Below are 17,664 nucleotides of genomic sequence, written 5' to 3'. Positions count from 1 at the left end.
CTTGTAAAAATAAAATACAGTGTGTGGGTGTGAGTTGTGGGGGGGAAAAAAAACGAGACACAGAATATCTTCATGACTTTGGAATAGGCAAACATTTCTTAAACAGGACACAAAGCATTAATCATATTTGAAAAGTCGATAAACTGGACATCATTAAAACTTAAATTATGTTATTCAAAAAATACCAATTAAAAGTATAAAGACAAAAAAAAAGAAGTAGGAAAAAAAAAGGAAAGCATATTTTAAAAACTTGGCCTATGAAAAACCTTAAAATCTCTTACACAGATATTAGTAAGAAGTTTAAGCCATCTGAGCAATTCACCTTAACTAATACCATTCACCAGAAACACAATTTGTATCCAACTGTTCTTTATAAACTAGCGAGTTTTGCATTATCATTCCTGTCTCATGGCTAAAATTTAAAAGCAAAGCTGTAAGATCTCTGTTTGTATCTGCCTGTATTTTTATACATGTCTATGTATGTATGTAATAAATTTGTGATTTTTTCTACCTGCAAAAAAAAAAAAAAAAGACAGTACAGTATTGGTGTAAAGGTAAACAAACATATTAAAGGAAGAGAAGAGAGAATCCAGACTTCGAAGGAATTCCCCAACTAACAGCAATTACTCATGGGACTGGGAGTAAGGATGAAAGAAGACACATATACATAACTTTCAATGACTTACTTTAAAAAGTGAGAAATAGTTCATGCTCTCCTTACCGGATGAGGTAGTGTTAACTGCCACCAGCAGGTACCTGAGGGCCGCTGGCATGACCCTGGCACACAGCTGGGCCACAGCCGATGACAGTTCCTTCCTTCCATCACCCTTTTTCCTTTTTACATCACTGCAGCCATTTATTTATTATGTGCACATTAAGGTATTATTCTGATTACATTTCTCATGTGGTTTTTAATCAGAAAATGTATCCAAAAGCAGAACAGCACAGATATATACAGATTTAAAAAACATAAAGAAAAAAGAATAAAGAGATTAATGATAAGGCAAATGTGGCTATCAGGGTGGATGTTGGAAACCAAACAGAAACCACTAACCTACAAACTTTTCCTATAAACACAACCGTGAGTCCTCAGCACCTGGAATACTGGGTGCAGTGCTGATGGCTTTAGTAGAAGAAAGATGTCATGACCTGGAGAAGGTCCAAGGAAAGGCGGCTAAAAAGATCCAGAGAACAGGGAGCCCGTCATGCGAGGAGAAGCTGGAAGGATTAGGACCCTGCAGCGGGGATAAGTAAAGCTACGACTGCAGTCATTTTGAAGTATGGCCAACGCATTAAGTGCTTCAGGGAAGAACAGGATAATTATACCTTGTACACAAAATTGCACAATCCCAGCAGAAAAGACGACCCCCCCCCACCCCAAGATATCTGGGGGCTACTTTGGGAGAAACAGGAAATCCCACGCTACGGTAGGAAGTAAACTTGGGGCACCGACCGTAAGAAGGCCACCTGGAGAGAGCTCCGTGCAGGTGGTAAGGACTGAGCAGTGCCCCCAGGAGTGGGAGTCCTGGCATGGGGAGGGTCGGGGGGAAGGCGGTGGCCGCCCCGCCTCGGCCAGTCTGTTTCCTCACCATCAACCTCTGATCCCCTGAGATAAGCTGAGCGAGTGTCTGCTCTCAGTTCAAAGAGTGCCAACTGAAACTGGAAATAGGAACCCATTCATGCACAAGTCACACAAATTCAGGGCTGGGCTGTCAAAGGAGACGGAAACCGCTGCCTGTCCATGTAGCCTCACTCAAACCTCTCCAGCGCCAGCGTCCACTCTGGACACACTGAGGAGGTCCCAGTATTGTCACTCTCCATCTCAGTCTGCAAAGGATAACAATGGCACCTCCTCCGTGTGTCCAAAACGGATGCTGACGCAGGGCGGCAGCTTAGATCCTGGGACCCTGGGTATCCCTGCTGAGCCCCTCCAGGGACCATCACAGCGGCCTGGGCTCAGGCCCAAAGCATCAGGCGGCCCAGCAGAGGGACGGCCCATTGCAGGACAGGCTTCGAAAGGTGGCTGCTGATTAAAGCTGATCTCCGGTGTCAGGCCCCCTCCGCCTCAAAGGCCAAGCCAGAAGGCGGCGCCCGTGCTGACTCACCATGGTTTCCACTCCCCAGGCAGTGGGGCCACAATGCCCTCCCGTGCCAGCCACATCAGCTCTGGTTCTTCTATGGGATCAATACCAATCTCTTTGGCAAATTCAAGAATTTCTGCAAGGAGGGGTAGGAGGGTGGGAAGGTAAGAGAGGTGGGGGTGGGAGGAGGGTGGATACAAAGAAGGAAGAATCAGTCAGTCTTGGGAGATAATGAGAGCTATATATTGGTCTCTGCCCCCGTTCCTATTAATGTTTGGTCTTTGGTCCCAGTTCCTGACACAGAGTTCCTAAAGCCCTTGGAATCTCCTGAGTGATAGGAGAGTCTTCTGTCTCAATGAGGCGACTCTGGGTGGGCTCCTGGATGGGGCCTGGCCACCAGAAAGACCAAGCCATGATTAGAAGCTTGGAACTTTCAGCCTCTCCCCTCATTCTCTGGAGAGGGGCTGGAAAATGAGTTAATAAGCGATCATACGTGCACGACGAAGCCTCCATAAAAATCCCTAAACTCTGGGGTTCAGAGAGCTTCCGGCACTTCCACGTGCAAGGAGGGTGGCACATCCCAGCTCCACTGGGACAGAAGTTCCTGCACTTGGGACCCTCTCGGACCTCGCCCTATGTATCTCTTCACCTGGCTGTTCACCTCTACCCTTTACCATATCCTTTATGGGTCATCTCAGTGGAGGACTTTGGAAGATGACATACCTGGGGACTAGGAAAGGCAAAAAGGACCGGCCGAAATTTGGTTAGCCAAGGACTAACGTGTTCCTTAATTTCACACGTATTGTTTGAGTGCCTCCTATGTGCCAGTCACCATGTGCCATGACTAGGAGGGAAATGCCCTCTGTCCTTATGGAGCTTACATGCTGATAGAAGAAACAGCCAGTAATGACATCAACAGATAAATATGCGAGGAATTAAGGCTTCTGATAAATGTAATGAAGGAAGTGAGTGAGGTATGAGACAGAGTTTGTCAAGGTGAAGGGGCAGTCTTTTACAAAGGGTGGTCAGAAAACCTCTCAGAATGGGACACTTAACTAAATCCTGAAGGAAACAAAGGAGCCAGCTACGCAGAGCACTGAGGAAAGAGGACTCAGGCAGAAGAGCAGGTTCAAAGGGCCTGTGACGTGTGGCAGCCTGGCCTGTCTGGGGACCGTCAGAAAGACCATGTGCCTAGCAGAGGGAGGGAGAGAGAGGCACTGGGTGAGCCTGGCTGGGTGGCAGGGCCGAGTCATGCACAGCCCTGCACATCCCACTAAGGGCGTTATGCTGAGCATAATGGAAGATTATACGGAAGATTATGAAAAGCAGAGCCCCGATATGATCTGCTTTACACTATAAGATCACTCTGGTGCTAAGTGGAGCACAGACTGGAGAAGGGCAAGAGTAGAAGCAGGAGGCTGATTAGGAAGCTGCTGCAAGTCCAGGAAGAGAAAATGGGGGCTCGAGCTTAGGACGTCTAAGCATGACTGAGCAGAAGAGAGTTTTTTATAAATAGCCTTAGAAAAAGTTAGACCCCGTTTATAATAGCAAACCAAAAAGAATAAAATCTTTAAGAAATAAACTGAGCAAGAAATGTGCAAAACCAAAATGAAGAAAACTTTTAAGTCACCCCTGAAGAACAGAAAAAAGACACAAACGAAAAGGAATAGATGTTCTTTGATAGGAACCTCCAGGTTGACCTGGATGCATAACTTAACTGCATAGAGATGTCAATCCTCCCCAGGCTCATTCATAAATTTAACACAATTTTCTCTAAAATACCAACAGTTCCCCAATACACAGCCCTCCCCAGAAAAAGACAGGGTGTTTCTAAAGTTCATGGGGAGATAAAGCAGATAAGATAACCAAGAAAACTTTGAAAAAAGAAGAGGAATGAGGGTATTTCAGCCTTACTAGATACTAGAATTTATTACTGAGCCTCAGTAGTTAAGAGCACAGTTCTGGCGTTTGAACAGACAGCCCCATGGAACAGAAGAAAAAGTAAACCCCAAAACACACAGGCGGCACTCAACCCATGGGTGAAAGATGAGCTATGCCACGAACAGTGTGGGGACAAACCTGAGGACAACAAGAGAGCAGGGAAGCTTTTCTAACTATGATACAAAATTCAGGGGCCATATGAGAACAGACTGATAAATTTAACACAGAGATTAAAAATTTCTACACGGCAAACAAACAAAAATCCTATGTTATAACAAATCCTATCCTATCCTAATGTGGGATCCACGGACTCCTACAGATGCAAGAGTTCTTCCCCAAAACTGGCTTGCAAACCACCTGAACTATAAGCAAAATTTGTGTGTCCAGGTCCGCAACTCATGAGAAATTCAAAGAAATCTTCACTGCCCCAAAATAGCATGGTGCTTCAAAGTGTAGGCCCTGGAGCTAGAATACGTAGGTGTGGATCCTAGCTGCCCCGATTAGTAAACTGTGTGACTACAGGGAAGTTACTTAACCTTCCTGTGCCTTGGTTTCCTCATCTGTAAAATGGGGATAATAATAGTATCTAACTCACAGAGTTGCTGTGAGGGTTGAAAAGGAAACACATGAAAAGTTCTTAGTAGAGAGACTGGCACACAGTAGCACTCAATAAATTTTGTTATTATTGTTATTAATAATGTTATTATTATTTTTTAAAAAAAACACACAGCTTTAGTTTGTTCTTAAGAAATTGGGTTTCCCCTGGCCTCAGGATATACTGTATTTCATGATATCCTCCACTATATTTTCATTTAAAGTTAATCATTGATCTGACCCAAGGTCACCAAACTTTTTCTGTAAAGGGCCAGACAGTAAATATTTTAGGTTTTGTGGGTTGTATGGTCTCTGTCACAACTACTCAATACTACTGCTCCTATAGCATGAAAGAAGCCATAAACAAGACATAAATAAGCATGGCTGTTATCTAATAAAACTTTAGCTACAAAAGCAAGCAACAGGCCAAGTTAGGCCCGTGGGCTACAGTTTGCCAACCCCTGATCTAACCCAAATACACTGAGCAACCCTGTGCATGTACCATACTTTGCATCAGAAGAACAAAAATAAACCATGAAAACTGCCCTCAAAGAACTATTACAAATACACCCAGGCCTCTTACCTTGCTCACTGGGCATGTAGGTCTCATCATAATCTTCCTCCAGAACCAGCTGGTCTCCTATGCGGATGGGTCTTCCGGCCATGACTGGTTTGGGCTCGAACACCTAGATCCCAGAGACCCCACCCACCCAAAGAGAAAATCAGTGCCCCAGCTTAGAAGGGGAAAAGGTGGGGCTGGGTCATGGAGCACCTGGGCCAGACCAGCCCCTGCAGGCCAACTGAGCCAGGGAGAGCGGAGGGTGGGACCAATGGCTCAGAACTCAGGCCTTATAGCCTCTGCACCCTGGAAAGTTCTTAGACACATCTCCCCCCAAAGCCCTGCTGAATACTCTTGTGGACCATAAACGACCTGGAAACCCAAATGTCTCAAGGGTTTAACTTAATACTCTACCCCCCCCCAAATAGGAGTAAGAACTAACAGTCTAGGACCCCTGCTAGAAAACCCTAGTGAGACACCACAATAACTAGCAGCACACACATACCCATATACCAATGTACCCCAGGTGCAGTCACGCTGTCCCAACACATAGCCCTGTTTGCATGTCCCTGTTTACCTTGAACAATGCCCTCAGGGAGCTTACAGTCTAGCAAGGCAGCGTACACAGCTTCAACAGTAGTAGAAGGCAGAAGGGAAAAACACATCCTGCTCTGGGAGTACTAACACAGAAGTAACATACTCCCACTGCGGGGATGAAGGAAGGCTTTGTCAAGGAGCTGGGTACCGACGGCTGACAAGAATTCTGACAGCGGACAGAGGAATCCCAGGCAGAGGGAACAGCATGTCAGGCAAGGTGGTCTGGGGAGCCGATGCCAGCGCGCATGGCCGGGGCCAGGGTGGAAGCCAGGCCTGGGTCTGGTCATGGTGATCTCAGTGGATGCTGCTGAAGGGCCTCAACTCTGCCCTGCAGCAGAGAGGAGCCACTGCGGGCTTTGGTGGAAGAAAGTGACACAGAGTGGCCTTTTTTTGGGATGAGAACTTTGGCAGGAGTGGCCTGGCCGGATTGGAGAAATGAGAGACTGGCATCAGGAAAACCACTGAGGAGGCTACAGTCCCCGGGAAAGATGATGAGGGCTTAAACTAGGGCAGAAGCAGTGGGAATGGAGAAGAAGGGACAGACACAAGGGATGCTGTGATGTTAGGTTTAATAGGACCAGGAATGGGGGGAGGGGGGGCGGAAGACTGGAAAGGAATCCAACCTGAATCCAAGATTCCTAGCCCCAGGGACGGGGCGGTGCCACCTTCTTGAACTGACAAGCTGGCGCGGTTCTAGAATTGCTCCTTCCTTCGCATCCCTACTCCTACGACCTCAGGACCCCAGGTCACAGCACCCCTCCCCTACAGCAGCTCCCACGCTGAAGCCCGATGACACAGGGACAAGTCACCCTGTAAAGTGGCTGCCACGGACAGCCCTTCAGAATGCCTCCCTAACCGGGCGGTGGCAGCCACACCGGTGTGACCGAAGGGAGCCTGGAGGAGCAGGTCCTGACCTCTCCTGTAGCCACCTCTTCAGACACTGTCACAGTTCCACCTGGGGCAGCAAGCAGGACACAGCCCTCATAGCAGAGGAAGTGAGCAGAAAGACCTCATCATCAGGACTTCCCTGGCGGTCCAGTGGTTAAGACTCCACACTTCCAATACAGGGGGCACGGGTTCGATCCCTGGTCCGGGAACTAAGATCCCACGTGCCTTGGGGCAAGGCAAAAAAAAAAAAAAGACCTCATCGTCAAAAAGAAGGTTGGGATGCAGCCTGTAATGAGTGCTCAGAAAACGGCAAGATCTGGTGACTCTGAATCTGTTCCAAGATCCCTGGAGAGGGGCCCCTGATAAACGCAAAGGATCTCTGAGGGACCGTTCCCGTGGCCCTGTCTGCACTCTGGCAGCTGACAGATGAGCAAGGGAGGTGTCTTGCCTTAGGGCTCACAAAAGATGGTTCCCTTTGTCAGTCACTGCACCCTCTCATTCCCACCACGACACCTCCAAGCAGCGCCTTTGTGCCTCAGGAAGAAAGGCTAAAGAAGCGTCCTTCCCTGCAGTGCTTAAGCCTAAGTGGGAATCTTCTTCCTCCCCTAAGAACCTATAACACCTGCGGACATAATGCTTGAGCCTCCACACACACAGTCAGAGATGACTAGGGCCAGACGCGGAAAAAGCGAAGCAGAAAAGGACCAAGAACCAGTGCAGGAGATGTGGCCACAGCCTGGAGGTTTAAGGAGCCCTCGGAATCTTTCATCCTTTGAGTTAGGGAGGAGAGGGAAAGAAAAAGGGAGAGGATCTCTGGGGAGGTAGGAAGCGCAATGGCCTGAACATCAGGCTGTACGTTATTCAATTCAACAGGCAGTGACCTATACAAGGCATCGTACCAACCATCTCAGAGAATTCGAGAAATTCTGCATTTGAAAAATGTTACCTATCCCTAGATACATCCCATCTCCAGAAAGCAGGGGGCAGGTAAAATCTCTGTCCTCCCGGCAAAATGCCTAATTAGCTATTTACTAAACCGTCTCTGTTTAACTATTTAAAGGTCAGGAAGAATGTGGAAAGTCTAAATTCCTGGATTACTCAAATGTCAAACAAACCTTCTGCCAGAAAAAAATTAAAATACAGGTGGGCTATAGTCTACCTTCTTTCCTTGCCTGGCTTCAGGAAAGATATAGGCAAGGACAGGGCCAAAAGGGCAGGAATTGCAGGAATAAGGAAGGTGGTGGAAGAGAAACCACATTTGTTCAATGGCTACTAGAGATCATTTACTCATTCGAGAAGTATTTATTTGCTGCTGGGCGCTAGAGATGCAATGGTGATTAAAAACAGATTCAGCTGCTACTCCCCAGGGGCTAGTCTAGTGAGGGAGGGAGACAAACCAATCAGTCACAGATAAGTGTACAATTTTAAATGAGGTAAGAGCTCCGAAGGAAAAGAGCCTGACTTGGATGAAGCCTGTGCCGAGAAGTGAAGAATGAGGAGGTATTCACCAGGCAAAAAGAGGAGGAAAAGATGTTCTAACAAAAGCAGCAGCACGTGCAAAGGCCCTTCAACAGCTAAGAACACTAAGCAAGAAGAAGCATAGTCGGAGATGATGCTGGGCAGGTGGGTGGAAGTCGGGCCACGTGGAGAACTTGGCTTTTTTAATAAGAGAGCTGGAAATCAGGAAAGGGTTTTTCCAGATACATATTTTGAAAAGATTACTCAGGCAGCCACTGGAAATACAGACAGGAATGGAGGCCAGATTGGAAAAGAAGAAAATCAGAGTGGCTGCAGAGAGATTAGGTAGGAAACCACGAGCCAATCTAGATGAGAGGTGATGATAACCTGGGTGAGCGGGGGTAAGATGAGACATCTAAGAAAGCAGCCCTGAGATCAGCTTCAGGAAACACACGGCACACGTCCTAACATTTCCCTCTAAACCTGAGACCGTGAGGGACATCACTGTCAATCTTGGCACCCTAGACATGGCTTCAGAACCGTCAATGTGGTACTCCATGCAGCACTTACCGATAGATCAGATGAAACCTGAGGAGATGTGCTTGCCGCCAGGCCTGACCCTCACTGTGAGCCACGGAGTTGTGGGGAAGGACCACCCAACTGTCCTCATCCATCTCCTGCCAATCCCAGAATCTAGCAAAAAAGGAAAGTCTCATACACCTTCTCCAGGAAGCCCTCCCTGGCCAACCTCGGCCTCTCCTGTCTACTTATAACTACCTCGGTACAAAGGACACAGTTTTCCTTTGTTCATAGGCATATTTTTCTCAGTATTACCTTTTTTATGAGAATGTGTTCCACCTCTCCTGTTAAGCCACAGGCTTCTGAGGGTCATGCCTCTGCCTCCTTCTGCATTTACCAACCAAGCCTAAAATAAGCTAAGTAAACGTAGGAGCTTGGTCACTGCTCTGAACCACTAATATACAGCCAAAGAATCTCAAAAGCAAAAAAAGCCCATAAGAGCTCCGGTCCAACTGCCCTTCCCTTGCCAAATTTTTCCTCTCTATGCTTTAAGTGCCAGACAGCATAGTGGCTGAAGCAGCAGTTTGGGGGCCAGAAACACCTGAATTAAATCCCATCTTTCTCATTTACCAGCTGTGTGAACTTAGGCAAGGTACTTCACCTCTCTAAGTCTCAATAACCTCATGCACTTAATTCAAACAATCATGATAATCTACATCAAAAGGTTGTTTGAAGGTGAAATGAGACAATATATACCTGTACAGGGCCTAGCACAGTCCCTGGTACACAAAACATGTTAAATAAATTTAGCAATATTACTGATGTTACTGCCAACTCCACAGTTAGATCATCCTTAACTATGAAAAGGTCTTTCTCTTAGTAAGCCAAAAATCTATGTCTAAGAAACTTCCTCCCATTTGCCCTATTCCACCCTCTGGACCCACAAAGGGCACCCAAGGCACCACGACTCCAAGCCAGGTTTTCCCAGCTCCCTTCCCTTCAATACACGCCACTGGTTCCCAGTCTCTCGACATTATGGTTACCTTACTGTGAATGTGGTCTAATTTGCAGGCACAGCCAAAAAGTTTTGCACACCTGCGTACTCACAGAGCATACACACGTATATGCATACTTAGGGTTCCCTGCATATTTATTTCTTCCACCCTGCTTGAACAACTATAAAGAAAGTTCACCACCAGAAAAGAAAAGATTTACTGGAGAAGGCACTGAGGAGAACGTGGAAGACATCAGAGTTGATTATGCAGTGGTAATGAGCACAGGTTTGGGAACATTCTTGGCTTTGAATCCCAGCTCTGCCACTTACCAGCTGGGCAAGTTGCCTCAGTTTCCTCATCTATAAAATGGGGATAATAACAATGTCTATCTAAAAGGGTTGTGAGGATTAAATGCCTCAATACATGTAAAATACTCAAAATACAGTAAGACCTCAATAAATGTTAGTTGTTATTATTACCATTCACTTATTTAAAGGGCTTAGTCTACATTGTTCTAGAGGACAAAGCTAGTACCAGGGAATATAAGTTAAGGCCATTCAGACATCCAATAACCATTTACTGAACACCTACCATGGGTCAGGCACTGTGCTGTCACAGCCACAAACCTGGTAACGCTCCAGCTCAACCTAGCTGTGAAGCCAAATATGTAAATACATGATTATATAGTGTGTTAAGTGCATTAAGGGAAGTATCAGAAAATACGACAGGACACAAAGGAAGGGCAATTAACCCTACTTTGGAAGATCAGGAAAAGCACTGCAGAGTAGAGGACCATGGAGATGGCTCTTGAAGGATAAGCAGGAGTTCACCAGGATAATGGAGTAAGGTTATTTAAGGCAGAAGACACAGCTTACACAAAGGCAAAGAGGCAGAAGAGAGTATACGGCAGGTGCAGAGAATTAATGATGACAACAAAAGCTTATATTCACTGAACACTTCCCATGTTCCAAGAACTGTACTAATGCTATATATACATCATCACACCTCATCCTCTCTGCTAAGTAGAAATTATTATCCCCATTTTTCAAAAGAGAAAACTGAGGCTCAGCAAGTTTCAAAAAGTTTTTTAAACTTGCCCAAGGTTTCACAGCTAGTAAACGGCACAGCAGAACGTGCATGCACCCACATCTATCTGACTCCAAAGCCCTGAGCTCTTAACCACTCTGACGTGACCAGCGCACAAGGGACAATGGCAAGAGAGAGATCTACAATGGAAGGCAAGGAGCACATAATAAAAGGCTTGGGAGGACTGAGGCTGTATCCTGACATGATGAGCAACCATCACAAGACTTCACAAAGGAGGCTGGCCTGATCAGATCTGTAGTTTAGAAAGATGATTCTGACAGCTGTGTAAGAACTAATTGGAGGAGGGCAAGAAAAGACGCGGAGGGACCAGTTAGAAAGGTATCCTGAAAACACAGGCAAGAAATTATGAACTAGGGACTTCCCTGGCGGTCCAGTGGTTAAGACTCTGTGCTTCCAATGAAGTGGGCACTGGTTCGATCCCCGGTTGGGGAACTAAGATCCCCATGGTGGCCAAAAAAAAAGAGAGCAAGAAATTATGAACTAAGTCAGTGGCTGTGAGAATGGAAAGGAAGGGCCAGATTCCAGGTGTATTATGAGGCAAAAGAACAGTACTTGATGTCTGCAGCAAGTAAGGGAGAGGCAGGAGAACAATCAGAGCACTTAAAGCAGTATATTGTGATTATCAGTTCACTTCTATGCCTTGCCCGATAGCCCCACCTAGCATACTGCCTAGATACAGGGAATGGCCAACAAATGTTGCTGCATATATTATAATAGATGAATGAATTCCAAGTGCAGACATGGCTGACTGAGTGAATGGGTGAAGTCCTTCACTGAGACAGGAACTACAAAGGAGGAGCAGATCTGGGGGACCGGGAAGGATGGGGCGACATTCAGTTGGGATGATCAGTAAGCAAGTCGGAGCTCAAGACTCAAGAAAAGAGGTCTGGCGGGAGCCACAGTTTGGGGAGTAACCGTTAAATAGATGGTAACTGAAACTGGGTGAAGCCGCTCAGAGATGGAGTGTAGTGAACAGAAAGTAAGGGCTTGCAAAGGCTGATGAAGGGGGCTGGGTTAGGAAACCCCAGAGAGAGAGGAGTCGTGGAAGGCAAGTGAGGAGCGCGGTTCCACAAGGAGAAGGTAGATTTTTGAATCAATGCAAGGAAAGGAAAAAATGAAAACAAAAAACTTACTAACTTCCCCAGCTGGCCATAAGACAGCAAAAGGTTGGGCCAGCCCCGACTCGAACACGGGGGGAAGAAGCTTCCCCACGAGAGAAATGTTCAAGCAGGGTTCAGAAGACCGGCCTTACACACTAAATCCGAACAGGACAAATAAACGAGCGCCCCTGCCAGCTCACACTCGTGGCCCAGTGCCCGCTCTCACTGCCCCGCCAGCACTCCAGCCCAGGCCCTTCCGCTACTCAGATTTTGGATAGAGGCGCACTGATCTGGCCGCTCCACCTTCACTTCTTCCTTCAGTTCCCGCCCACACTCATGCACATCCCGCTCGGTGGCACACGAGCGTGCCTCGACTTTCCCGCTTCCCTCCCTTCCTAGCCACCCAACCCTCCCTCCAGGCGGTTCTCACCTGTCCCCCACCCCGGGAGGCCCGGGGCGCTAGCTCCCGGCTCTGCGCAGATTCCGCAGCACCACCCGGGCTCCTAGCTTCCAGGGACGCCGGGGTGTTGCCCTGCAGCTGCCAATAACCACTTCCGGAAAGGGTAAGAACCTAGCAACTGAGAGTCCCGCCTCTACTCAGAGTCAAAAGGTCGCCGAATGAGAGCCCTGTCATCGGATTGGTTAAAGTTCCCGTCGGATCACGGAGGCGATGTGTACGTTTCCCATTGCATGATGGGAGAGGTAGTCCAGTATAGTTGATGGGGCTCCGCAAGGGGTTAAAAGAGACAGAGAATTTAGCTATGAGGGGAATTTCTTCCCGGGCAGGAAAGGATCATTCAGAGTATCGACAGTAACGTGACTTACCTAAGGCAATCTTTTGGTCATCGTTTTTAGTAGCGTGATTAACATCAGGTGAATAATATACTGATGCTCAATAATCAACCCACCGAGGCTTTAATAAACAAAAGAAAGACTCCCATTTACTATGACTAAATCAGTTAGTACCCGCTTAGGAGTTGAGACCACTGTCCATCTTTTTTACCGGAGGGCAGGGCTCAGGCAAGAAGGGTATAATAATATCTGTCATAACTATTTCTTTTTTAAATTTATTTATTTATTCAATTTTGGGCTGCACTGGTTCTTCGCAGCTGCACGCGGGCTTTCTCTAGTTGCTGAGCGCGGGAGGCCACTCTTTTTTGCGGTGCGCGGGCTTCTCATTGCGGTGGCTTCTCTCGTTGTGGAGCACGGGCTCTAGGCGCGCAGGCTTCAGTAGTTGTGGCTCGCAGGCTCTAGAGCGTAGGCTCGGTAGTTGTGGCGCACGGGCTTAGTTGCTCTGCGGCGTGTCGGATCTTCCCGGACGAGGGCTCGAACCCGTGCTCCCTGCATTGACGGGCGGATTCATAACCACTGCGTCGCCACCAGGGAAGCCCTGTCATAACTCTTTCCAACAGTCTATTTAAGAAGGAAAAAATGACAGTGTGTAGCCCCTCCACAAACCCTGCCTGGCAGAAGGGTTACTACTAATATAATTTAAAAGGCTTTCGTTTTGTTTGCACGAGGGCAAATCTTCCTTTCTCTTACACGTCCTCAACCTCCAGAAGTTAAGAGCGGCAAAGACAGCTCTGGCCATTAAATTAATGGGAAAACGGGGGAGCAGAAAAGTGAAGAAAGTTAGTCGTTTGGCGAGGAGGATGGAGCCCTGGAGCAGCTCCTGGCAGGCTCCATGGTGGGGACGCGTCTGGCTCCTGCTAAGTCCTGAAACTAGTCCCAGCACCACTGAGGGCCTGATCCCAGGAGGAGGAACTCAGACTGCTGTTCCCGCGGATCCCAAAGCAGACATCCAGAATGTATTCCTCATGTTTAACGTCAAGTCTCTTCTGTGGCAGTTCTGCCTGTACTTCCTTTTTTCTGCCTGCAGATGACAAATCATTTCTCCCCCTTCCTCTCCACACACCTTAAAAGTCTCACAGAGGAGCCAAGGGAGCAGAGCGGGAAGGACACTGAGAGCTCACCAGTTCATCCACCACAGACCTTGCACAAAATCAGGGTTCATAAAACCATTTGCAGATTTCGTCCCCCTGTCCGAAAACTTGCAATCAACCTGGTTGACATTAATTGACATGTTCCTCAGGTTCCTTGCTCTCTAATGTGGAGAGCTAATAAAATAAGGGTTACTATGGGATTAATGAGGTTACTCCACACAGATAAGCAATTTGCATTTTATCAGGTTTCCCTATAGACTTGTACTTAGAAATGCAAACTAATTTTTAAATGCCCTTAGGCAACATAATTAAGAAAGCAAGTCTTTGGGGGGAAAATAACAAAAATGACACACCAGTTGATATGCCAGTTAATATACCCAATGAGTGAGGAAGAGAAACTGAGAATTTCACATATTGTAGATTATCTTTTGCCATCAGGAATGAGCATTTAGGGGTGATTTTGTAAAGCTGGGGGAGGAAAAAACCACATCAGTCTCAATTATGCCCTACCCCCAGGTCAGAAATTTTACTGTTATAACTTTTTCTTCTCTTTTCATCCTGTTTACTTGTAAAATACAGAAAACCATCCACATAATAAGAAAGACAAACAATCCTACCATTGTTTTCAAAAGATGTGAAATGTTCTTTCTACACCTTCAATTCACCTTATGTAAAATTGCAAACTGGGAGGACATCCCTGGTGGCGCAGTGGTTAAGAATCTGCCTGCCAATGCAGGGGACACGGATTTGAGCCCTGGTCCGGGAAGATCCCACATGCCACGGAGCAACTAAGCCCGTGCACCACAACTACTGAGCCCATGTGCCACAACTACTAAACCTGCACTCTAGAGCCCGCGAGCCACAACTACTGAAGCCCATGTACCTAGAGCCTGTGCTCCGCAGCAAGAGAAGCCACCGCAATGAGAAGCACGTGGGCCGCAACTAGAGAAAGCCCACACACAGCAACGAAGACTCAATGTGGCCAAAAACAAATAAATAGGTAAGTTTATTAAAAAACAAAAATTGCAAATTGCCCTTCCATCTTCCTTCTCTGCTTTATTTTCCCCCATTGCACATATCACCATCTGAAATGCTATGTATTTTATTTATTTATTGTCTGTTTCCCTGCATTAGAATGTAAGCTACATGAAGATAGGGATTCTGTTTATTTTAGTTATTGTTGTGTCCACAGTGCCTAAAACAGCCTTTAACATGTATTAGGCATTCAACGCATTTGCTGAATGAATGAATGAGCAAAAGAAGGAAGGAAGGAATTCCACACTTTAGAGGAAACCACTGTTGACATTTGGGTTCCCACCTTTGCTGAAGGCTTTTTAATTCTTATGCAGATATAAATTTATATGCATACATGTATATGCACATGTGCATACTTTTTAATTTTTATAGAAGTGAGATCATAATGTACATATTGTTCTACAATAGGCTTTCTTTTTTTTTTTTTTTTTTGGCTGCACCATGCAGCATGCAGGATCTTAGTTCCCCGACCAGGGGATCGAACCCGTGCTCCCTGCAGTGGAAGCACAAAGTCTTAACCACTGGACCACCAAGGAAGTCCCTTTACTTTTTTCATTGAACATGTCATAAACATCTTCCAAGGTGAGTTCATAAGAAGTTACTCCATTCTTTATAATGGTTACATAAGACTCAGTTGATTGAATGTCTCATGTCCCTATTGGTAATTTTTTTTTTTTTTGCTTCCAAAGTTTTGATGTTGTACACAATGCTGAAATACTGTTGGATTTTTGTTGGATAGGATCCTAGAAGTGACACTGCTCAGAGTTTACATTTTTTACATTTTAATAGACATTGCCAAATTTCTCTCCAAAAATGGAATAACCAACCAACCAACACCTTCACCAACACCAAATATTACCAATGTGAGAGGCAAAAAAAATTCTGATGATGTTATCTAAATATTGTTTTAATTGTGTTCTTTCACTATTAATGACTTTTTTAAAATATTGATTTACTTATTTATTTGGCTGTGCCAGGTCTTAGTTGTGGCATGTGGGATCTTTTAGTTTCAGCATGCGGGATCTAGTTCCCCGACCAGGGATCGAACCTGGGCCCCCTGAATTGGGAGTGTGGAGTCTTAGCCACTGGACCACCTGGGAAGTCCCTCTTTTGCTATTAATGAAGTTGAACTTTTTTCATATATTTAGTGGCCATTTGAATTTCTGTCAAATACCTGTTCACATTCTTTGTTCATTTTTCCCCAAGTTGTTCGTGGCAGGTGGGGGGGGCGTTATTGACTTGTAAAAGCTCTTTGTATATTATAGACATTTACCCTTTGTCTCTTTATTGTGCAACAAATGTCTCCTAGTCTGTGACTTATCTTTTAACTTTGTAAACGTCATTTTTCTCAGAAGTTGTAGTGGTAATAACACTAATAGCTAACCTTCATTGAGCATTTACAATGTGCTAGACACCATTCTAAGTGCCTTACATGGAATATCTCATTTAATTCCTACATTACAAAGTATGTACTATTGTTATCCCCTTTTCTCAAATGACAAAATTGAGACACAGAAAGAATAAGTAACTAGCATGGGGTATCCCAGTTACTAAGTGGCAGAACCAGAATTGGAATACTGGAAGCCTGATTCTACAGAAGTTTTAAAAATGTTAGTCAAGCCTGTCCATTTTTTAAAAAATATCTTCTGAGTTTTGTTAGAACTTCTTCAATATAAGATTTTTAAAATATTCTATTTTTTTCTGTAGTTTTATTTTTAATGTTAAGCTCTTTGACCTATCTGGAGTTTATTTGTAGATGAGTTAGGGATTTAGTTTTCTTTCCTCCCAAAAGGTAGCCAGTTGTCCCAACAACAGTTATTGAATAAATGTATCTATTTCCCTCTAATATGAATGCCATCTTTATCATATACACAAAATTCCCATACATATATCGATCTATTGATTTTTATTGTTTAACCTGTGTCTAACCACTGTATTGGTTAGGATATTTCTATCCATATTATATAATCTGCAAATAATAATCCTTTGCTTTCTAATATTTGCTCCATTTTCTCATCTTATTAGTTAACTAGACTGATCTAAGCTATGTGGGATAAGAGTAGTGATAATGACCTTCTCTTTCCTAAGCCTGACTTTAATGGTAATAACTTTAGCCTGTCACTATTATGTTTTCTATGATTTTCTGTTATCTTGTTTAGGAAGTTTCCCCTTGGTTTTTCGTGGGGTTTTTTGTTTTTGTTTTATTTTTGGCTGCATTGGGTCTTCTTGCTGCGCGCAGGGCTTTCTCTAGTTGCAGCGAGCGCGGGCTACTCTTCGTTGCGGTGTGCAGGCTTCTGATTGCATTGGCTTCTCTTGTTATGGAGCACGGGCTCTAGGCACGCAGGCCTCAGTAGTTGTGGCACATGGGCTCAGTAGCTGTAGCTCGCGGGCTTAGTTGCTCTGCGGCATGTGGGATCTTCCTGGACCAGGGCTCAAACCCCCGTCCCCTGCATTGGCAGGCAGAATCTTAACCACTGCGCCTCCAGGGAAGTCCCTCTTCCTTGGTTTTTATCAGAAGGACTGCTGAATTTTAACAACAGCTTTCCACATTTGATAAATAATATGTTGATATAATCATATGTCTTTTCTCCTTCAAGCTATTTTAGCTCTAAAGCTTTTCGTTTTAACCTCTTACCTATTAACATAAAGATACTTCTTGGAGTGACAACACTTTAAAGCTGACAACAGCCATTTACCCTCAGCTCACTGCCAGCACAGAAATCTGGATGGGCTTGAAGATTCACAGAACCTGGGGTGGAGGTCAGGGCAGGTAGAGCACCAAAGGCACAAAAGGATTCAGCTGAGAGAAGCCCCAGCTGGCTCTCACCTCCCTGCAGATTGCAGGCT

General features: G+C 45.5%; 1 protein-coding gene across 17 annotated transcripts in view; it reads right to left on the bottom strand.

The window, feature by feature from the left end:
* The window catches only part of CEP164 (centrosomal protein 164), a 69,537-nt gene extending 57,129 nt beyond the window's left edge, over nt 1-12,408 (bottom strand). For 14 of the 17 annotated variants that reach the window (XR_007479029.1, XR_007479028.1, XM_049714344.1 and 11 more), the window contains exons 1-4: nt 12,270-12,408; nt 8,689-8,811; nt 5,200-5,302; nt 2,106-2,217 (exon numbers count right to left, since the gene is read on the bottom strand). Coding sequence is in view for 14 of the 17 variants with exons in the window: in XM_049714344.1 (XP_049570301.1) it covers nt 2,106-2,217; nt 5,200-5,281 (194 nt within the window). In the remaining 3 variants the exon portion in view is untranslated. Of the gene's footprint in view, nt 1-2,105; nt 2,218-5,199; nt 5,303-8,688; nt 8,812-9,267; nt 10,400-12,269 lie in introns of those variants that run through there. The other 3 variants (XM_049714331.1, XM_049714341.1, XM_049714330.1) reach the window with 3 other exon arrangements.
* Between the last annotated feature and the right edge of the window lie 5,256 nt (nt 12,409-17,664).

This window comes from Orcinus orca, chromosome 8 (assembly GCF_937001465.1).
Source record: "Orcinus orca chromosome 8, mOrcOrc1.1, whole genome shotgun sequence".
Classification (NCBI taxonomy): Eukaryota; Metazoa; Chordata; class Mammalia; order Artiodactyla; family Delphinidae; genus Orcinus; species Orcinus orca.
The sequence above is the reverse complement of the archived record's forward strand: the minus strand, read 5'-3'. Positions and strand labels throughout refer to the sequence as shown.